The sequence below is a fragment of the Emydura macquarii genome, unplaced genomic scaffold (assembly GCF_026122565.2).
Source record: "Emydura macquarii macquarii isolate MOO-44397 ecotype Brisbane River unplaced genomic scaffold, CSIRO-AGI_Emac_v2 contig_1477, whole genome shotgun sequence".
Lineage (NCBI taxonomy): Eukaryota > Metazoa > Chordata > Testudines > Chelidae > Emydura > Emydura macquarii.
In genome coordinates, this window is record NW_027131614.1 from 16,181,653 (window position 1) to 16,198,246 (window position 16,594).

General features: G+C 39.1%; 2 protein-coding genes across 12 annotated transcripts in view; one reads left to right on the forward strand and one right to left on the reverse strand.

Annotated features, from left to right (window-relative positions):
• ASPH (aspartate beta-hydroxylase) overlaps positions 1 to 11,045 on the forward strand; it is a 208,870-nt gene extending 197,825 nt beyond the window's left edge. For 9 of the 10 annotated variants that reach the window (XM_067553710.1, XM_067553706.1, XM_067553709.1 and 6 more), the window contains one exon: positions 4,643 to 11,045. In XM_067553710.1, coding sequence (XP_067409811.1) covers positions 4,643 to 4,793 — 151 coding nt within the window. In that variant the 3' untranslated portion in view covers positions 4,794 to 11,045. The remainder of the gene's footprint in view (positions 1 to 4,642) is intronic. The other variant, XR_010920875.1, reaches the window with a different exon arrangement.
• Positions 11,046 to 11,049: 4 nt separating this feature from the next.
• The window catches only part of CLVS1 (clavesin 1), a 99,385-nt gene continuing 93,840 nt past the window's right edge, over positions 11,050 to 16,594 (reverse strand). The window contains exons 5-6 of one of the 2 annotated variants that reach the window (XM_067553720.1): positions 12,193 to 12,266; positions 11,141 to 11,240 (exon numbers count right to left, since the gene is read on the reverse strand). In XM_067553720.1, coding sequence (XP_067409821.1) covers positions 12,224 to 12,266 — 43 coding nt within the window. In that variant the 3' untranslated portion in view covers positions 11,141 to 11,240; positions 12,193 to 12,223. Of the gene's footprint in view, positions 11,241 to 12,192; positions 12,267 to 16,594 lie in introns of both variants that reach the window. The other variant, XM_067553719.1, reaches the window with a different exon arrangement.

Genomic DNA, 16,594 nt, shown 5'->3' on the forward strand with positions numbered 1-16,594 from the left:
TGCAGTCCTAGGATGCATCAGGCGAGGTCTTTCCAGTAGAGACAGGAAGGCGTTAGTACTGTTATACAAGGCACTATTGAGACCTCATCTGGAACAGTGTGTGAAATTCTGCTTTCCCATGTTTAAGAAAGATGAATTCAAACTGGAACAGGTGCAGCAAAGGGCAACTAGGTCCGAAGAATGAAAAACCTACCCTATAAGAGAAGACTCAAGGAGCTTGTCTTGTTTATCCTAACCAAAAGAAAGCTATGGGGAGATATGACTGCTCTCTCTAAATTCATCAGAGGGATAAATACCAGGGAGGGAGAGGAGTTATTTAAATTAAGCACCAATGTGGACACAAAAAAAAATTGATATAAAATGGCCATCAACAAGTTTAGGCTTGAAATTAGATGAAGGTTTCTAACCATCAGAGGAGTGAAGATCTGGAACAGCCTTCCAAGAGGAGCAGTGCGGGCAACAAACGTAACTGACTTCAAGACTGAACTTGATACATTTATGGAGAGGATGGTATGACGAGACTGCCCACAATGCCATGTAGCTGATCTGTGACTGCTAGCAGCAAATATCTCCAATGGCCAGTGATGGGATTATACATGCGGAGGGCTTTGAGTTACTGGAGAATTCTTTCCCAGTTGTCTGGCTGGCTGGTCTTGCCCACATGGTCAGAGTCCAATTGATCTCCATATTTGGAGTCAAGAAGAAATTTTCCCCCAAGTCGATTTGACGGAAACCCTTTTGCCTTCCTCTGCAGCATGGGGCCTGGGTCACTTGCAGATTTAAACTGGGGTAAATGGTGGATTCTCTGTAACTTGAATTCTTTAAATCATGATTTGAGGACTTCAGTAACTCAGCCAGAGGTTATAGATCTATTACAGGAGTAGGTGGGTGAGATTCTGTGACCTGCAATATTCAGGAGATCTGACTAGATGATCATGACGGTCCCTTCTGATCTTAAAGGCTTTGAGGCAGGTTTACTTCACACAATACCCTTTCATGGGCATGCAGGCATGCCCACAGCCTTACATTTTACTAATTCACCCACTGCAAAGTGTTTTTGCTAATGATGTTTGTGTTCATTTTTAATTCTGTCACGTCATGATCCGATCTTAGAGTGGAAGGAACAATCCAGGCCATTTTTGGTGTTTTAAAAACTGTAGCATACAAAACGCTGAATAATGGTGGTAAATAATGTCTCTGTATCCAAATAAAATGACCTTATGTCAAGGATTGTAATAGTGACTTGTAATGGAAGTGAAATATGTCCCTGATATAATAAGGTAAAAACTTTTCATCTAAAACAGGTTATAGCAGAGCTCTCTTCTGAGCAAATGATGTAGAAATCCTTCCCAGACTGGATACATTCCAAGTCAGAATGAGTGTGTCACCTTTTGGTCACAATGTGAAGCTTTTCTCACGCAATAAGGCCATCTGGAAGATATTTATTTGCATTCCAATGGTGGATCTTGTAGTGGAGACAAATGGAAAATAATGGCTCTGACAACTTTATGACTTTTTTCTCTTTGTTGTGTATAACAGTCCATCCCATTATGATGCAAATAGTAGATCCTTATTTTAACTTTAATGGCACTTCATCTGATGCTTTGAGGTTTTTTTATCCTGAGCGGATCGCCTCTTTCAGACTAACTAATGAAGTGCTTTTCAGACATGATTTAAAATAAAAACAAAAAACCCATAAAGGCCTGATTTTTTCACTCCCTTATATCAGTGTGCGACTCCTTTGACTTCAGTGAAGTAATGTTGTAAAAATGATATAAGAGTCAAGGAGTGTATGGCTTAAAACAAATGTAAATTTAGAATAGCTCAGTCCTATTGAAAAGGAGTATTTACATGCAATGCTGTTACAAATCTGCATTTATCTGATTATTGGGGTGGCAGCAAAGTCAAGAGGCAATCATACTTGAAATCTAGAAAAGTTCACTGTCAAGTGGATCAATTAATCTGGGCCTTGGATGCTGACATCCATCTGACAGCCAATTTGTGATTTTTCAGTTCATTGTACCTTCTGATATCTCCATTCTTGCTTAAAATGTGTCTCAATCATTTTTCTACCATTTCCCTTGGGAGACTATTGCACAGGCTCATAGATCTTGATAGTAGGAGTTTTTTCCTGATATTGGTTAAAATTTTCAGAAGATTTAGAAGCCCACGTTCCATTTACAAAAACTACTAAGACCTTGTCTACACTAGGAAAAATGGTGGGTTTTTTAATTGTATTCGCTCAATTGAGTTTGCTTAACTCAATTGAAAACCCCGCTGAACATCAGTGTAGACACCATTTAATACCTTTAGTATAACACTATTCCATCACTCTTAACTATTCCCCTTGTAGCATTCTAAATAACTTTCCTATATCCTTGGGTTTTATGCCTTCCATATAGTTAAAGACTATTATCATGCCCTTCAAGAGTGACTAGTGATTTTGGGTGCCCAACTTGAAATACCTTAAAGGGGCTGGGATTTTCAGAAAATGCTGAGTACCATCTGAAAATCAGGCCTCTTTAAGGTGACTCAAGTTGGTTGCCCAAAAATAAAGCATCCAAAAATCACTGGTTACTTTTGAAACTCTTGGCCATAGTTCTTTTCATCTCTCCTACTATGTCTATCCGTCCCGTGGCTTAATTCATTTAATTGCTCTACTCAATTTCCTCTAGTTTTCTAAGTCTTTCTGGTAATGAGGTGCCCACAATTGTTTGCACTATCCAAAGTACAGTCTCATCAGAGATGCTTGGGGAAGAGACTGTGACCTGCCTGCCTGCATGAAGTGATGCCTTTGCAGATACAGCTGAAAATCACATTAGCCTTCTTAAATCCTGTATGACATTGCGAAGTCCTACCAAATTTGCTATCTGCTCTCATCATAAGTCTCCTTCAGCATTACTGTTATCCAGCTTTCTCCTTCCCATTGTTTAACTGTGTCTCAGGTTATTTTTACCCAGATGTGTTGGGCTGCATTTTCTCAAGCTGAACCTCATTTTATTTCCTGTCCATGTTTCTAACCTCTTTACCTCCCTTTGTATTATTTTTCTATTTTCACTAGTGTTTGCAATACTTAATTCAGCATCTCAGAATTAAGGCTCGAGTCTTGCAAAGGGATACACTCCCACAGCCATTATATTCACTCAGGAGTCCCATTGACTTTGCAATATCGGGACCTTAATTAACATGTTGTTAAACCTTTTTTTTGAACATCGTTAATGAAGATGTTAAATAAAACTGAACGTAACTCTGATCCTTCCAACCAATTAGATACCTCTTCCTCTGATACATTCCTCTCATCATTGTCCTTTAAGTTTTGTTCTTCACTTGTTAAAGAATCTGACTGCCCATACACAAGCCAGTCTGAATTAATTATATGTATTATGTTTTGTGAGACACTATCAATTTTCTGCATTAAAATAAAAATATGTAATATATACAGTGTTCCCTTCCTAAGGCCATGTCTCTATGGGGAAGTTGCACTGGTATAATTTTACTTTTCTGTCTAGCAGTGCTTTGCATCCTGGAATACCCACTCACAGTGCTATGTGTTTGTGTCCAGACGGTGTGTCACTCCATGGAAGCACTGCTTAGCAAGCACAATACAGTAGAACCACAGTTTTATGAACACCAGTCTTACAAATGACTGGTTATATGAACCATTGTTCCCGACGGAAAAAATCACATAATGAAAGTCATGTCAGTGAAGAACAAGCTGACATCCCTTCACATTCCAATGACTTCAGGGCATTGGAAATCACTTTGCAGTGGTTAGAAGGACAAGCAGAAAGTTGATGCAGTGCACAGCACTGCGATTTATGTACCGTACCTACTCTAATTTTGAAATGTTCAGTTTTATGACTTTTTGATTTTATCCTCCCCAATTCGTAAAACAGCTTAAAAGGACATGAACAAGGCAATGTGGACTCTCACTTTTGGTTTTGTTATATCAGTATAATTATCCCAATATAAACTATACTAGTGTAGCTTTCTCTTATAGACAAGCCCTTAGGCTCTGATCCTGCAAAGATCTATGCAATAAGTCTACTCACATTCTTGAAATTAAGTATGACGCAGGGTTTAATTTTGTAATTCTGTTTTTGGTTTTTTTTTTTTTTTTTTTGGGGGGGGGGGTTACATCCAATGTGTTTAACATAATTTGTTTATTTTAAAACCATGCTGGCTAATGCTCATCTTTCCATTATTCTCTAATACGTACATGTCTAAAATGCAGGGGCAGGGGGACGACTTGCTTTACAGTATCCAAATAATAGAGAAGGGTGAATGCTCCATGCCTCTTAGACTCAGTTCCTTAAAATACATATATAAATAATATATATAGTATGTATTTCTGAATGTGTATGTGCCTATATGCATACAAAGAGAGAGAGAGAATATAAAAGTACAACTCAGTATATGAAGCTACGTCAAACTGAACGTTTTATAGTTTATTTCATTCAGAGCTCTGATACAAAAAGCTCATTTCTCTTTAATAAGTACTAGATTCCTGATGGCAAAACACACACAGATCGCATCTTCTTCATGTACAGAAAAGCATTTCCAGAACAGACACCTGCCCAGATAAATGCTCGATATTGTATTCCCAAAAATCCGTAATAAAGGATGCTCTTTTCTGTTCTAGAACCTGGGAAGAAGGGAAGGTTCTTATCTTTGATGACTCTTTCGAGCATGAAGTGTGGCAGGATGCTGACCGTTATCGGCTGATATTCATTGTGGATGTGTGGCACCCTGAATTAACACCACAACAGAGACGCACCCTTCCTGCCATTTAAGAAGTCATTTCTGATGTAAGAAACAGATGGAGTTTAACCCTCTGGAGTCTGCAAATATAAATACCCAGCATTAATTTGGCTGGCTGTGTAGAAAATATCTGCCTTCTAGAGGCTAGAAGATATGAAGAAATTGTTACACCGTCACTACGAACGTACCTAAAAATGTTCTGTTCTGTTTCATATCGATATGGCACTGATCCGATAATGTTGCTTGTAGGCTACAGTACAGTAATACTCTTGTCAGCCGAAGAGCTAAAAGGTCAGATTTTCAGAACGAGGAATTGCAGATGTTTGTGACATGTCTATATTATGTGTTCCAATACCACAGACATACATGTACACACCGCCAAGTTAATCACCTCATTGGCCATGTTCATGCACAAATATCTGATTTGTGCATGCACTTTTAGCAGGTACCATATACATTAGATGTGCATAAACATTTGTACATAGCTGATTGAAAATCTGTCATGCAATTTCTAATAGTAAATGTGTTAGGTATGAAACAATATGCATATAGTATTAACTGTAGATAATGTGAATGGATGGTTTTATTTTGTATTTTTCTACATGGGTAATTGTATTTTTCTATCATAGCTATACATGGATCATTTGCTTTTCTGAACCACTATTTTAAAAAAAATATGTATAACAAGTGCACCTCCAGCTTTTAGCAGAAAGAGGATCTTTATATGTACAGATCTTACTTTTGCTAAGTGTGGCCTTTTCTTGCCATCTGGAAATGTAAATGGCAACTTGTGTTATTTAACTGCTAATTAATGAAGTTTAAAAACTGATATCAAATCAATTTTGTTTCGTAGAATGAAAGAGTTCTTTAAATCTCCTTCAGCTATAATGATCTCTTCAATTTTAGGACCTGATCCTGGGAGGTAATGAGCAACAGTGATATCTATTGCCTTAAGTGGGAGTTGCTAGTGCTCAATAACTTTAGGATTATATAGTTAGTGGCTTTGATCCCTATCATTTCAAGGCCCCTTGTTTCATGACAACCTTGGGTGTGTCTGTCCTAGAAGAGTTGGACACAGCTCCTTCCAGTGGCTGCTTCTAGATTGCTCTGAGTCATTCCTCAGAATAATAATCTAAATAGAAGAGAAATAGAATTCCCTGACCTGGGAGCAGAGGACTAAATTCTGATTTGGAGCTCTGATGTTTGCCTGGAAGCACTGAGTTCCTGCTAGAATGCAGAGCCAGATAAAAACAGCTTTGAACAGTTTTCTTCAATTTATTAACTTCCACTTCAGAAATTAGAGAGCTTAGATTTTGTTAGTTATATCTCCATCCAGCTTCTCCACAGAATGATTTAATGGTCTCTTCAAATGACCTACTGCTGTTATCCCCTCTGTGAAAAATATGAAATAATGTTAGTCATCTTATTCCCAAGATGTTATACCCCTGTTTACAGTAAGCCTTGTATTCACTAGCTTTACTAGGGGGTAAAAAAGCCTTATAGCCCTGATAAATTTTAGTCAGGTGTCAGACCAGTGGACTCTTTGCCATACAGGAAAGCAAGGTTCCTGCACCTTCTGCCATTAATTTCTAGGAACAGTGAGGAGATAAGGTGGAGGAGAGTGATCAAAAGGCTGCATTGATGAGCTTCCTGGGGATTTGTATCACTCCTGTGAAAGTGCCAGTAAGTTGTTGATAGTGATACCACGGTGCTCAGGGAGTGGGGCTTACCGTGAGGGGTATAATGAAGTGATTCTTGAAGTCCTCTGAAGGATGAGGTCAAGCAGAGAAGGGAGACGAGCTACTTACCCTCTTCCGATCTTTGGTTTGGGAAACATTCACATTGCAGTAAACTGTCAAATAACTAAGACGCCTTACATCGTGATATCTAAGCACCATGCGCACGTGCTCAGTATGCTAATAATCAGACTGTTTGAGATTGTTTACTTCATTTAAAGTGGCAATGCTGATAAAATCGCCTTAATTTTGTAATCCCATAAACTAAGAGCCACTCAGATTTTGGATTTTATTAAATAGTTAGATCGTATAGTGCCATATAAACACACTGCATGATGGTTTGTGCCATGAAATGCTGTAACTATTTTTTGGAGATGTGCATTTTAATTTCCTTTTGGATTAACAACATTTGCTGACCGTGCACTGAACAAGACTTCAATCTCAGCCAATTATGATCCAGAAAAACTTGGGTGTGTCTTCTAAATCAGAGACAACAATATACCCACACCTACAAGAAATTCACAACTCTCAGGTTAATGATCAGGAAATCCTAAAATAAGTATTTTCATTTCAGGCTAAAATATGTAAAATACGTAAAAATATGGAGGATTTAGTAGAACTATGTATGAGAACTATTTATAAATCAGGTGCTCAGTATCACTGGGCTCATTGGGAGGAAGCCAATTGTTTAGTTATATGGCATATTTTGTAATACTGTAAAATGATCAAGAAAGATAAATGATAAAATAATTTTTAAAAATGAATCATGAAGTGTTTGGCTTTGAACCAAAATTGTTTCCTTTTAGAGTATATTTAATTCACTTTAAATTACATTGCAATTTCCATCGTTTGGATTGAATACTGATTCTCTAGAGACATAACAGATGTTGTTTTGTTTTAATTTGTGAAAACTCATGTTATGCTTTTCTTGTAGCTCCGATTGTTCCGTTATTCTGTTCAGTAGCATTTCTCTTCCTCTGAAGATAGATGCTTTATCTTTTGGGATTGAGTCTACAAATACATTAAAGCACTCAACACTAAACATGCACCTACAAGTGTTTTAATACTCATTAAATAGTGTGGAGTGCTGTATTGTGCATTAGAAACTGAAGTGCCTTCAATGTGGATGATGTGACTTCATATTACTAGCTTATGCACCACTGAAATTGCTTCTGTTGTGCTTTGGTGGCAAGGAGTCAAGAATGTTACTTTTTGTTGAATGTAGTTATTGGATGTTTTATGTTGGATATAGCAGTGCACCCAGTAAACATATGGAAAAGCCTATAAAATTGTACGGTGTATATGTGACACATCATTTTAAGCTTTTTAGGCTGGAAACTGATGTTTCCCCATAAGAAAGAACCTTTCTACATTGAAAGTGCTAATGGAAGAAACAAATGAAAATACTTTTTAAAGTGAAAAATATCTTCAGTAAAACATTTTGTCCTTCATATATTCATTCAACAAAGGGAGGCAATTTGACAGAAAAGAGCAATACAGTCTAAAGTTTGTGTCATACCAACAGTCAGGTAAGTGAAAATTACATTTCTTTTCCCTGTTCATAGTTATCTGATCTATGCACAGAGTTAAATGAGAACCACCACCTTATATTCATGCTCTGATATTTTGGGACATATATTACAGGCCAACACAGGTGTTTGTTCATGTCATTGTATTGTCATAACTGCTTAACAGGCTCTCTACTCTTTTATAGAGACTCATGGATAGGGCCCTACCAAATTCATGGTACATTTTGGTCAATTTCACGATCATAGGATTTTAAAAATCGTCAATGTCACAGTTTCAGATATTTACATCTGAAATTTCTTGGTGTTATAGCCTTGGGGATCTCAACCCAAAAGAGGGCTGTGGGGGGTTACAAGGCTGTTGTAAGGGGGGTCGTGGTATTACCACCCTTACCTCTGCACTGCTGCTGATGGAAATATTGCCTTCAGAGCTGGGCAGCCGTGGCTGGTCCTGTGTAGTGATCCCTCACCTGACAGCTGGGGAGCAATGGGGGCAGGAAGCAGTCTGGGGAGCTTCCTGCAGCCAGACGTGGTTCCCAGAGGTGGGTCTGACCTGGATCTGGGAGCAGCCCCAGCAGAAGATGAAGTCCCATCTCTCCCCAGTTCAGTCAGGACTAGCAGCTTGAGCTCAGTGCACAGTAGGAGCCTCAGATGGGGTGCCCCCAGCCCTGCCCCTCCCCAGCAGATTTCATGGGGGAGGGCAGATTTCGCAGTCCGTGACGGGTTTTTCACAGCCGTGAATTTGGCAGGGCCTTACTCATGGACTGAGAATTTAGTGGCATTCAAAATGTTTTACTTGCACAACTCTGATTTAAATAAACTCAGGCTATTAAAATGTATTGCGGAATTCCCCTGTTAAGATTTTCTTAGTCTCGTTTCTCTCTACCTCCTGATTTACAAAATGTTAGATCACTGTTCTTGTGAGAGTATCCCTTCGGTGGCAGCACAGATAAGCGTGTTAACTAGAAACACTGTAAAACAAGAGATCTCTCTCTTATTGACTCTATACTATATCTCCATTGAAGTCAGTGGAGCTCTGCTATGTTACACTACCTGCCAATCTGCCTGATGTTTTCTACCATGGATTTTAATAGGGGAAAAAAATCCCAAAGATATATGGGTTCAATCTTGCAACATTCTAAGTACTCTTCTGTGGTGCTGGGCATTCCTGGTGCTTAGTGCCCTCAACTCTTACTGACTTCAGCATCACCTTGCAGAGCACTCAGCACTTCAGAGGTGCTCTGAGCACCTTGCAGAGTAAGCCCTATGTCTATACCATACCGCTGAGAAATGCAGACCACAAATAAATTACACTGCTTCTGCAATTAGTCTGTATGTAATGTTACCAGCTGTACTAACTCCTAGTTGTGCGTAATAATATCTGACAGACACCCCTTCTGGCCAGGTACATGTGTGATACGTTATGTCGGTTAGAGGTAACACATTTTATTTTCATGTATTAGGGATGAGTATGCCTAAGTGAACTATGCCATCACTTCAGTGTACCACTCACGAGTTATGTGGCCATCCCCAAGGCATACTTAAGAGTATTATGCTGTCCACTGTCAACTCATGTTGTGTATATGACTTACATTACTTTATTTGACATATGGGCACCAACCACTTGGTCTAATAAATGCCCTGCAGTACAACTGAATAGAAGGTAAAAGGTGCACACACACAATTGTACAATTGTTTGAGGAAATAATAAAGTCTCAGCATATGCAATTTCTTAACAGTGGACTTTTTTATTATTATTTTTATCTATTTCCATTTCAATGTAGGGATGGGATTCATTTTGCAAGTAGAGCAAAGAGAGAAATAAACTGATCTTTGGCATTTCAGTAATACATTTCTGTTCTTCCACATTTCCTTCCAGTCGAAGCATGGGTTACATAATTCATTCTAAGTTTTCACTTTCCATTTTTACCACAGCCCACATCTGCAATCAGCAGATCCCTCTGGCTACACCTTTAACTGATTGCAGGAGGGAAGAGTTAAATGGCTCTGTAGCAGGGGCATGCGCAGAAAATTAACAGAAGGAGCTCACTCCCCCTCCCCTCCGCCCTGGGAAGAGCTCACTCTCTGCTCCTCCTCCCTCATGGCCCAAGGGCCGGAGGAGTTCTGTGACCCTGACAATTATTGTGGGGGCCTGTGCCCCTGCTTGCGCCTCCCTCCCCTTTTGCATGCCCCTGCTCTGCAGAGCTTTCATTTTCTGTAGTGCCCTTAATGAAACAATCTGAATTGAACCATTAATCACCAGTGAATGTTTCCAATGAGTTCTCCCCCCACACACGGCTAACGGGCTGTAGAGCTGCCTGTGGAAAAACACACTGTTAAAATTAAATAATTGCATTTCAGATTGTGTGTGTCTGCTGCCCACATAGCTCATTACATTTAGCTGACAGTTTTATAAGGGTTTCATAAATAAAGAATAATTTTTGCAGAGTACTGAAATAAGTGAACCCTGCAAGCAGCCAGGATAATATCACTGTACTGTAATGTTGAATGACATTATGCTGGTGATGGGTTTGGGTTTTTTTGTTTGTTTTTTGGGGTTTTTTTTTTAAAAACCTTGGTAGGAATTTAAGGGTATTGGAGATGCTGTTATCTCAGGTTTGTGAACTACATTAATCCTAATAGTTAGACTGCACAGGTTAACTTCAAGATACTTTACTTTAAAATGCACCTAATCTAAACTTTGTTTTAGTAAAATTGAAGAGCATCCCTGCATAATGACTCAGAAAAACCTCCATCTGTGCATCTTTGTGTATGTGTACAAAGGATTTTGTCCTTTGCTTTTCAGTCATTTTAATGTGATAAATCTAAACACAAAACAAACAAACAAAAGAATATTTTTTTGTTTACAGTTAGACTCCTTGCTTTGTCTTAGTTAGCATCCTGCACCAAAAGAAATCTCTCTGTCTTTGTTTAGCTTTGGCCGCACAGACAGGTGGCTGGTGATGATCGTTACTTGGTCTAGAAAAATGTGTGCTCAAGCAGAGAGAGAGAGAGAGAGAGAGTGTGTGTGTGTGTGTGTGTGTGTGTTTAAAGCGCATTGTGTGCTTCGCAGGCTTCTGGTACAGTTGAAGTTTGGCAATGCGTATGCATGTGTTGGTGACTTAGAACTCAATCTAGAGCCAGTAGAAGTTGGGTGTTTTCGCTCTCGCCCTGTTCCTCATGTTTCAACGTGCCGGGTTCCACCACAGACTGAGACCTGGAAGCAAAACACACGCATGCCGAGAAAGAGTGAGGAAGAAATACTAACATCTTCAACCTGCCTTACCCTCTTCATGGTCTGGTGACCTTTGCTTTTCCTACGGTGCTCAAATGAAATGCATAAGTATTGGTTTTTATTTAGTTTTACTATATACATTCTATATCAAATGGAAACATACACTTAACAGGAACACCACTCACTTATTACGTGTCAAATAGTTCTATTTAAATATTTAACACTTACACATCATCATCCATGTTCTTTACCACAAAGTAAAGGCCTGACCCTGAGATGTGCTAAAATGAAGCCAATGGGCTTTGGAGCAGCTCGGTGTCTTTCTGGAGAAGGCTCTGATCCTGCAAACACTTTAATGGGACTACTCAGATATGCACAAGTACTTGTGTGTGCCTGTGCTTGCAGGGCTGATGTCTAATTCATTCTCGCTACACACCCTGAGGTTGGCAAGAAAGATATAGCCCTGATTTTACAAATATGGAAAATTGAGGCACAGAGCTTCAGTGACTACCCCAGGGCCACAGAGGGAGTCAGACCGAGGATGACAAGACAGGAGTCTCTGGCTCCCAGTCCTGTGCTCAGATCTCTAGCTCACAGCCCTGAAACAACTTGGCATGCATAAACTCTCTTTAACAGCAGTCAATTTTAAAGCCATGTCTCCATCCTCAAACTACAAGTAGTTAGAGAGGAGTGAGTATTAAGGGGAGTTTAATCTGCTAGTGGCAAGATTACATGCAAAAACTAAAAATGATTGCATTAAATTAACATGAAAAATTAAAACACATTCATTTTACTAGAGTTACTTGCTTCTACTTTTGCCCATGCTCACAATTTAAGAAGGGAAGGGCCAATGTGTTTTGTAGGACAGATATGCTGCCTACCTCCAATGATGTGTTTCTTGTTATAGTGGAGGGTAAGGGATTTGTCTACATACCTCAATCGTCAATGTATTTTGGGATAGGAATTTACTCGTGTTGTTTCTTGGGGCCAAACCACTTGGTTTTAATGCTTAAGAATAAACCAAAGGGGAAATCATTTAGAGTTTTAAAATTAAAAAAGTTAAAAAATAAAATCATAAACCACATGTTAATCAGCACGGTTTTAAAGAACAGGCTTTCCTTGATACAGTTATCCAGGATTACTGCCAGTTCATTATCTACAGTACATGTCTCTAATTCCTAGTCCTTTAGTATTATGATAACCTCAGTTTGATCACTAGCTGATTCATTGCTCACTGATTAGATACTGCTGGACAATTCATAAGAATCATTACTTCAACACATCCTGCAGTACTGAGAACAGAGGACAAATCCTGGTCAAGATCAATTAGTAAATTAGCAGAGTCCTCAGGTTTCTACACTTTTTTAGTAAACCCTGAACTTTTAAATAGCTTTTTTTTTTAAATAGCTATTTTTTCAACTTAAAAAATCTCTAGGCAGCTTCATTCCAGATTTTCTAGATCCTAAGAACTAGAATCTTAATATGAAGTCTTTGTACAAATGTTTCATAAAAAAAATACATATCCCCAAACATTTCCACAGTATGGCGAATTCATATCATTACATTTTAATATAGAAAGATTACTGAATCCATTATGTTTGAGTTCACACAAAAATAAAGATTGCACAGCGCTTTAGTACATAAAAACAAATTACACACATTTGAAAATGATGCAACCTGAGTTCCAATAAGAACATAGTCTCTTTCTTTCCCATTCTATATATGTATAGGTGAGTGTGTTTGTGTTTATGCGTATACACATATGCACACTATCGTAATATAACAAAGAAACTGAAACCAAAGAGGAAAAACAACATTCACTTTCTATTAGTCCTTTCCTCTGCAAAGCACAGTTTGTGCTTCTAGTGGTTGCAATGAAAAAAATCAACATTTACCAACATACCACAGATAGTTCCTCTTCAAAGTATGAGAGAGAAAATATCATATACTGCCTTTCAGTGGCCACCTCTAGACAGCAATAATAACCCCCTGTGGCACAGTGATGTGGAAAGCATGAGACATAACAAGCAAGGTGCTATGCACTGTAACAAACCATTGAAATCATACTCTCTCACCCCTTTCTGTGCAGTGTACCGAATTCTAGTGCTCTCAACTTGTCAGGTAATAGTTTCCTTTTTTTGTGAGAGCAGCTTCTTCCTTGTGAATAGAGGGTAAATGAAAAGCCCTCTCCTGTGAGTAACTTGAGGTCACAGAGAATGTGCCCTGTTCCTCCCAGAAGCAAAGGTGCTTGAAATGTACGATGTTCAGTCTAGTCTTAGAGGGTGAAATTCACACGCACACAAAGCCTGGGTAAATACTCTGTGTGCATGAGACATATAATGGGATGGGAGGAGTGGAATCCCCCAATCCATTGACAGGGCTGCCATTACTACTACTATGGTTCATGGGCTGGAAGAGGAGGCATGACTCATGCACGTGCGTATGTAATCCTGCACCCACTGGCTAGTCCTTCATTCCTAGTTAACATGACCTGAATGCGTGTTGAAAGATATATAACATACACATCTACTAGATGCCTCATGGTGCACTTGTTCATCACCACATTCAAGGCCACTGCGTAAACCAGTTACAATGCCCAGCACACTGAAATAATACAAACAGGGACCTAACCTACATGTTATCTGTGGCCCAGCTCTCTGATAGCAATAATCTGGTTTTTCTCCTTTGTCTTCATTAGAAGCAGTTTAGCCGCCCCCCTTCTCTCCTAAAATAAACAGTTCAAACCTTTCTCCGCCTTTTCTTTCTAATACTTAAATCCAGGGGCAGGGTACTGATTTAAACAATCAGCACAGCTTTCCCAATCTCGATAGCAACTCCAAGCAATCACAACAAAGAACCAGCCATCATGTTCAGATTTTTACTTTCTAAACATGGATATTTTTATTTGCTGGAAAATGAAAGTTTTGATGTTTTCAGTGTTGTTGTTGTGTTTTGCTTTTTGTTGGTTGGTTGGTTTGGGGTTTTTTGATGGAAAGAAAACAATGAAACAACTGCTGATTCTGTTAATTCTCAGTGGGATTCAAAAGGAATTTTTTCATATACATGGGCTCCAGTAGTTACTAAAACTGTAGCTCCTCAGAAATGAATGTCATCGATTTACACCAGTGAGGATCTGGCTCGTAATGTACCAGTTTCACAGTGGGTGGCAAGATGAAATGTTGCTCTTATTGATGTGATGTGAATTGTTGGAAGGTTTGCAACATGAATTTATTAGTGTTTTAAAATACATCGTGAAACATTATATTTTACAATTACTTTCCCTAGCTGCAGAAAGAGGCTGTGATCTACTATGAACTGCCTGCTTACACTGCCTGCACTTCTACCTGTCCTAGATTATAATGTTTTGTGGCTGCAAAACCCAGTTAAACTCAACTAAATACCTATTTTATAATAGTGAAACTCACTCTCCGGGCTCCTCTTTCAGAGCCTACATCAGGTCACTAACAAGTCCATGGGAAGCAGTAATGTTCTAGATGTGCACAGATAGATTCAACTCCGCATTTAAGGGTTGTATGAACAACCTAATATTAAAACTGAATTCAAAGTAGTTTTTTTTCAAAAATACTAAAATACAGGAAGCTGTATTAACGTTTTCTTCACAGCAATTCTATATGAATCACTCATCAAAACCTGTCAATGGAACCTGATCATGTACGCTCCAAATTACTATGTAACTTATAGCCTGCTCCATTTAAATACCAGTTTAAGCCATTCCAATTTTAACTGTTAAGTACAAAATTTTACACCTATGGTAGATGAGTTTACCTGGACCTGTATCATCAACCCTGATAAAACTCAGGGACTGTTTTCCTGCCAGTGTCATGCACAAACATGATGTAACATCTAATAAATGTAAGGCACAAATAAATGAAAGTTCATAATTCCAAAATGTCTTTATATTGTTGCCTTAAGTTGCCTAATGCCAAAATCAGAAGTGATGTGTAAGGTGGCAAAAATGAATTTAGATTCCCTAGGCCTGCTTAAACCTGCTCTGTGTCCTGACTTCTTCACGTGTAAGTTAGACATGAAGATGTAAGTTAAAGTAGAATGGGGACTACTTGAGCTTGCACCTTCTAGACCCCCAATGTGTAAGGCAGACCTTTGTAGACTCCCTGATGCATGAGCAGAGCAGGAGTAATTAGGTCTAAGGGAGTATAATTAAATGTACATTTCTGAAGGTGTCTCCTATGGTCCAGTTCATCCATAATGTAATTCCAATGCTTGTGCAACTTGGCTCTGAAGGCTATTTTCACTGTGCATGCATGGGGTATTCTCTTCTAGCATTGGTGTAGAGTAACAGGAGGCTAGACTTAAGGCCAGATCCTCAGTTGGACTGAATTCAATAGAGCTTCCCTAAGTGTTATAAGCAGCTGCAATTTCACTTTATTGATTTCCATGGTGTAATAGGATGGTCTAGTCTGATTAATACACATACGGATTGTATCACGGATATTGTAAAATAACTTGAATATTTTATAATATACAGTATCCACTGACTCCTGAGTGCAAGTATACAGAATGGAGCCAAGTGATACATATAAATTCAGACGTCAGAGGGTCATGACTAGCTGCAAATGAGGAATGAGTGTCTTATAGGACCAAGGAATAAGCCACAACCACTCCAAGGCAGATTTAACCTATGTAAGCATGCTGCTTCTCCCCTCTATATTTGTTCTTTATATTCAAGAGGAGAATACATTCCATTTCCACACCAATTGTGTATGTTTTCTAGGGAGTTAGAAAATGTAGCATTTTGATCAACTGCATTTAAAACGGCATATTGCTATGTATTCTTTTGAAAAAGAACATTCTTCTTAGCTCTTGTGAATGTGGCTGGATGGACAGTCCCGGATAATAAAGACCTCTGTTTATCCATGGGACAGGATTAGTGGAAATGTAGGTGCTCCAAAACCACACCACTCACTGTGTCACAGCTCTGACATGAAGGATAGCTCATCTTTCCTGCCAATTAATTCCTAGGCCTCGCCAGTAAGATTATCATCAACGGTGTCGACTGTGATGTGGGTTTGGTGGTGCGGATCTCTGCTCACTAGGGGCAAAGGCAACCAGCTTAATTCACACTGAACAGCCACTTTCAAGTCACTATGTCCTGAGCCATATTTGAGCCAATAATCTAAATCCGAATGTTAAAGGGATAATTAGGCTTGATCTACACTTACCCAGCGATTCAGCGGCAGTCGACGGGAGTTACGCAAGCTACGCAGAGTAGCTTGCGTAACTCCCGTCGACTGTTGTGTTTCTCTTCTGTGTGCCGTCTTCGCTGCACTGCGCCGATGGGAATCGCGTTCCCATTG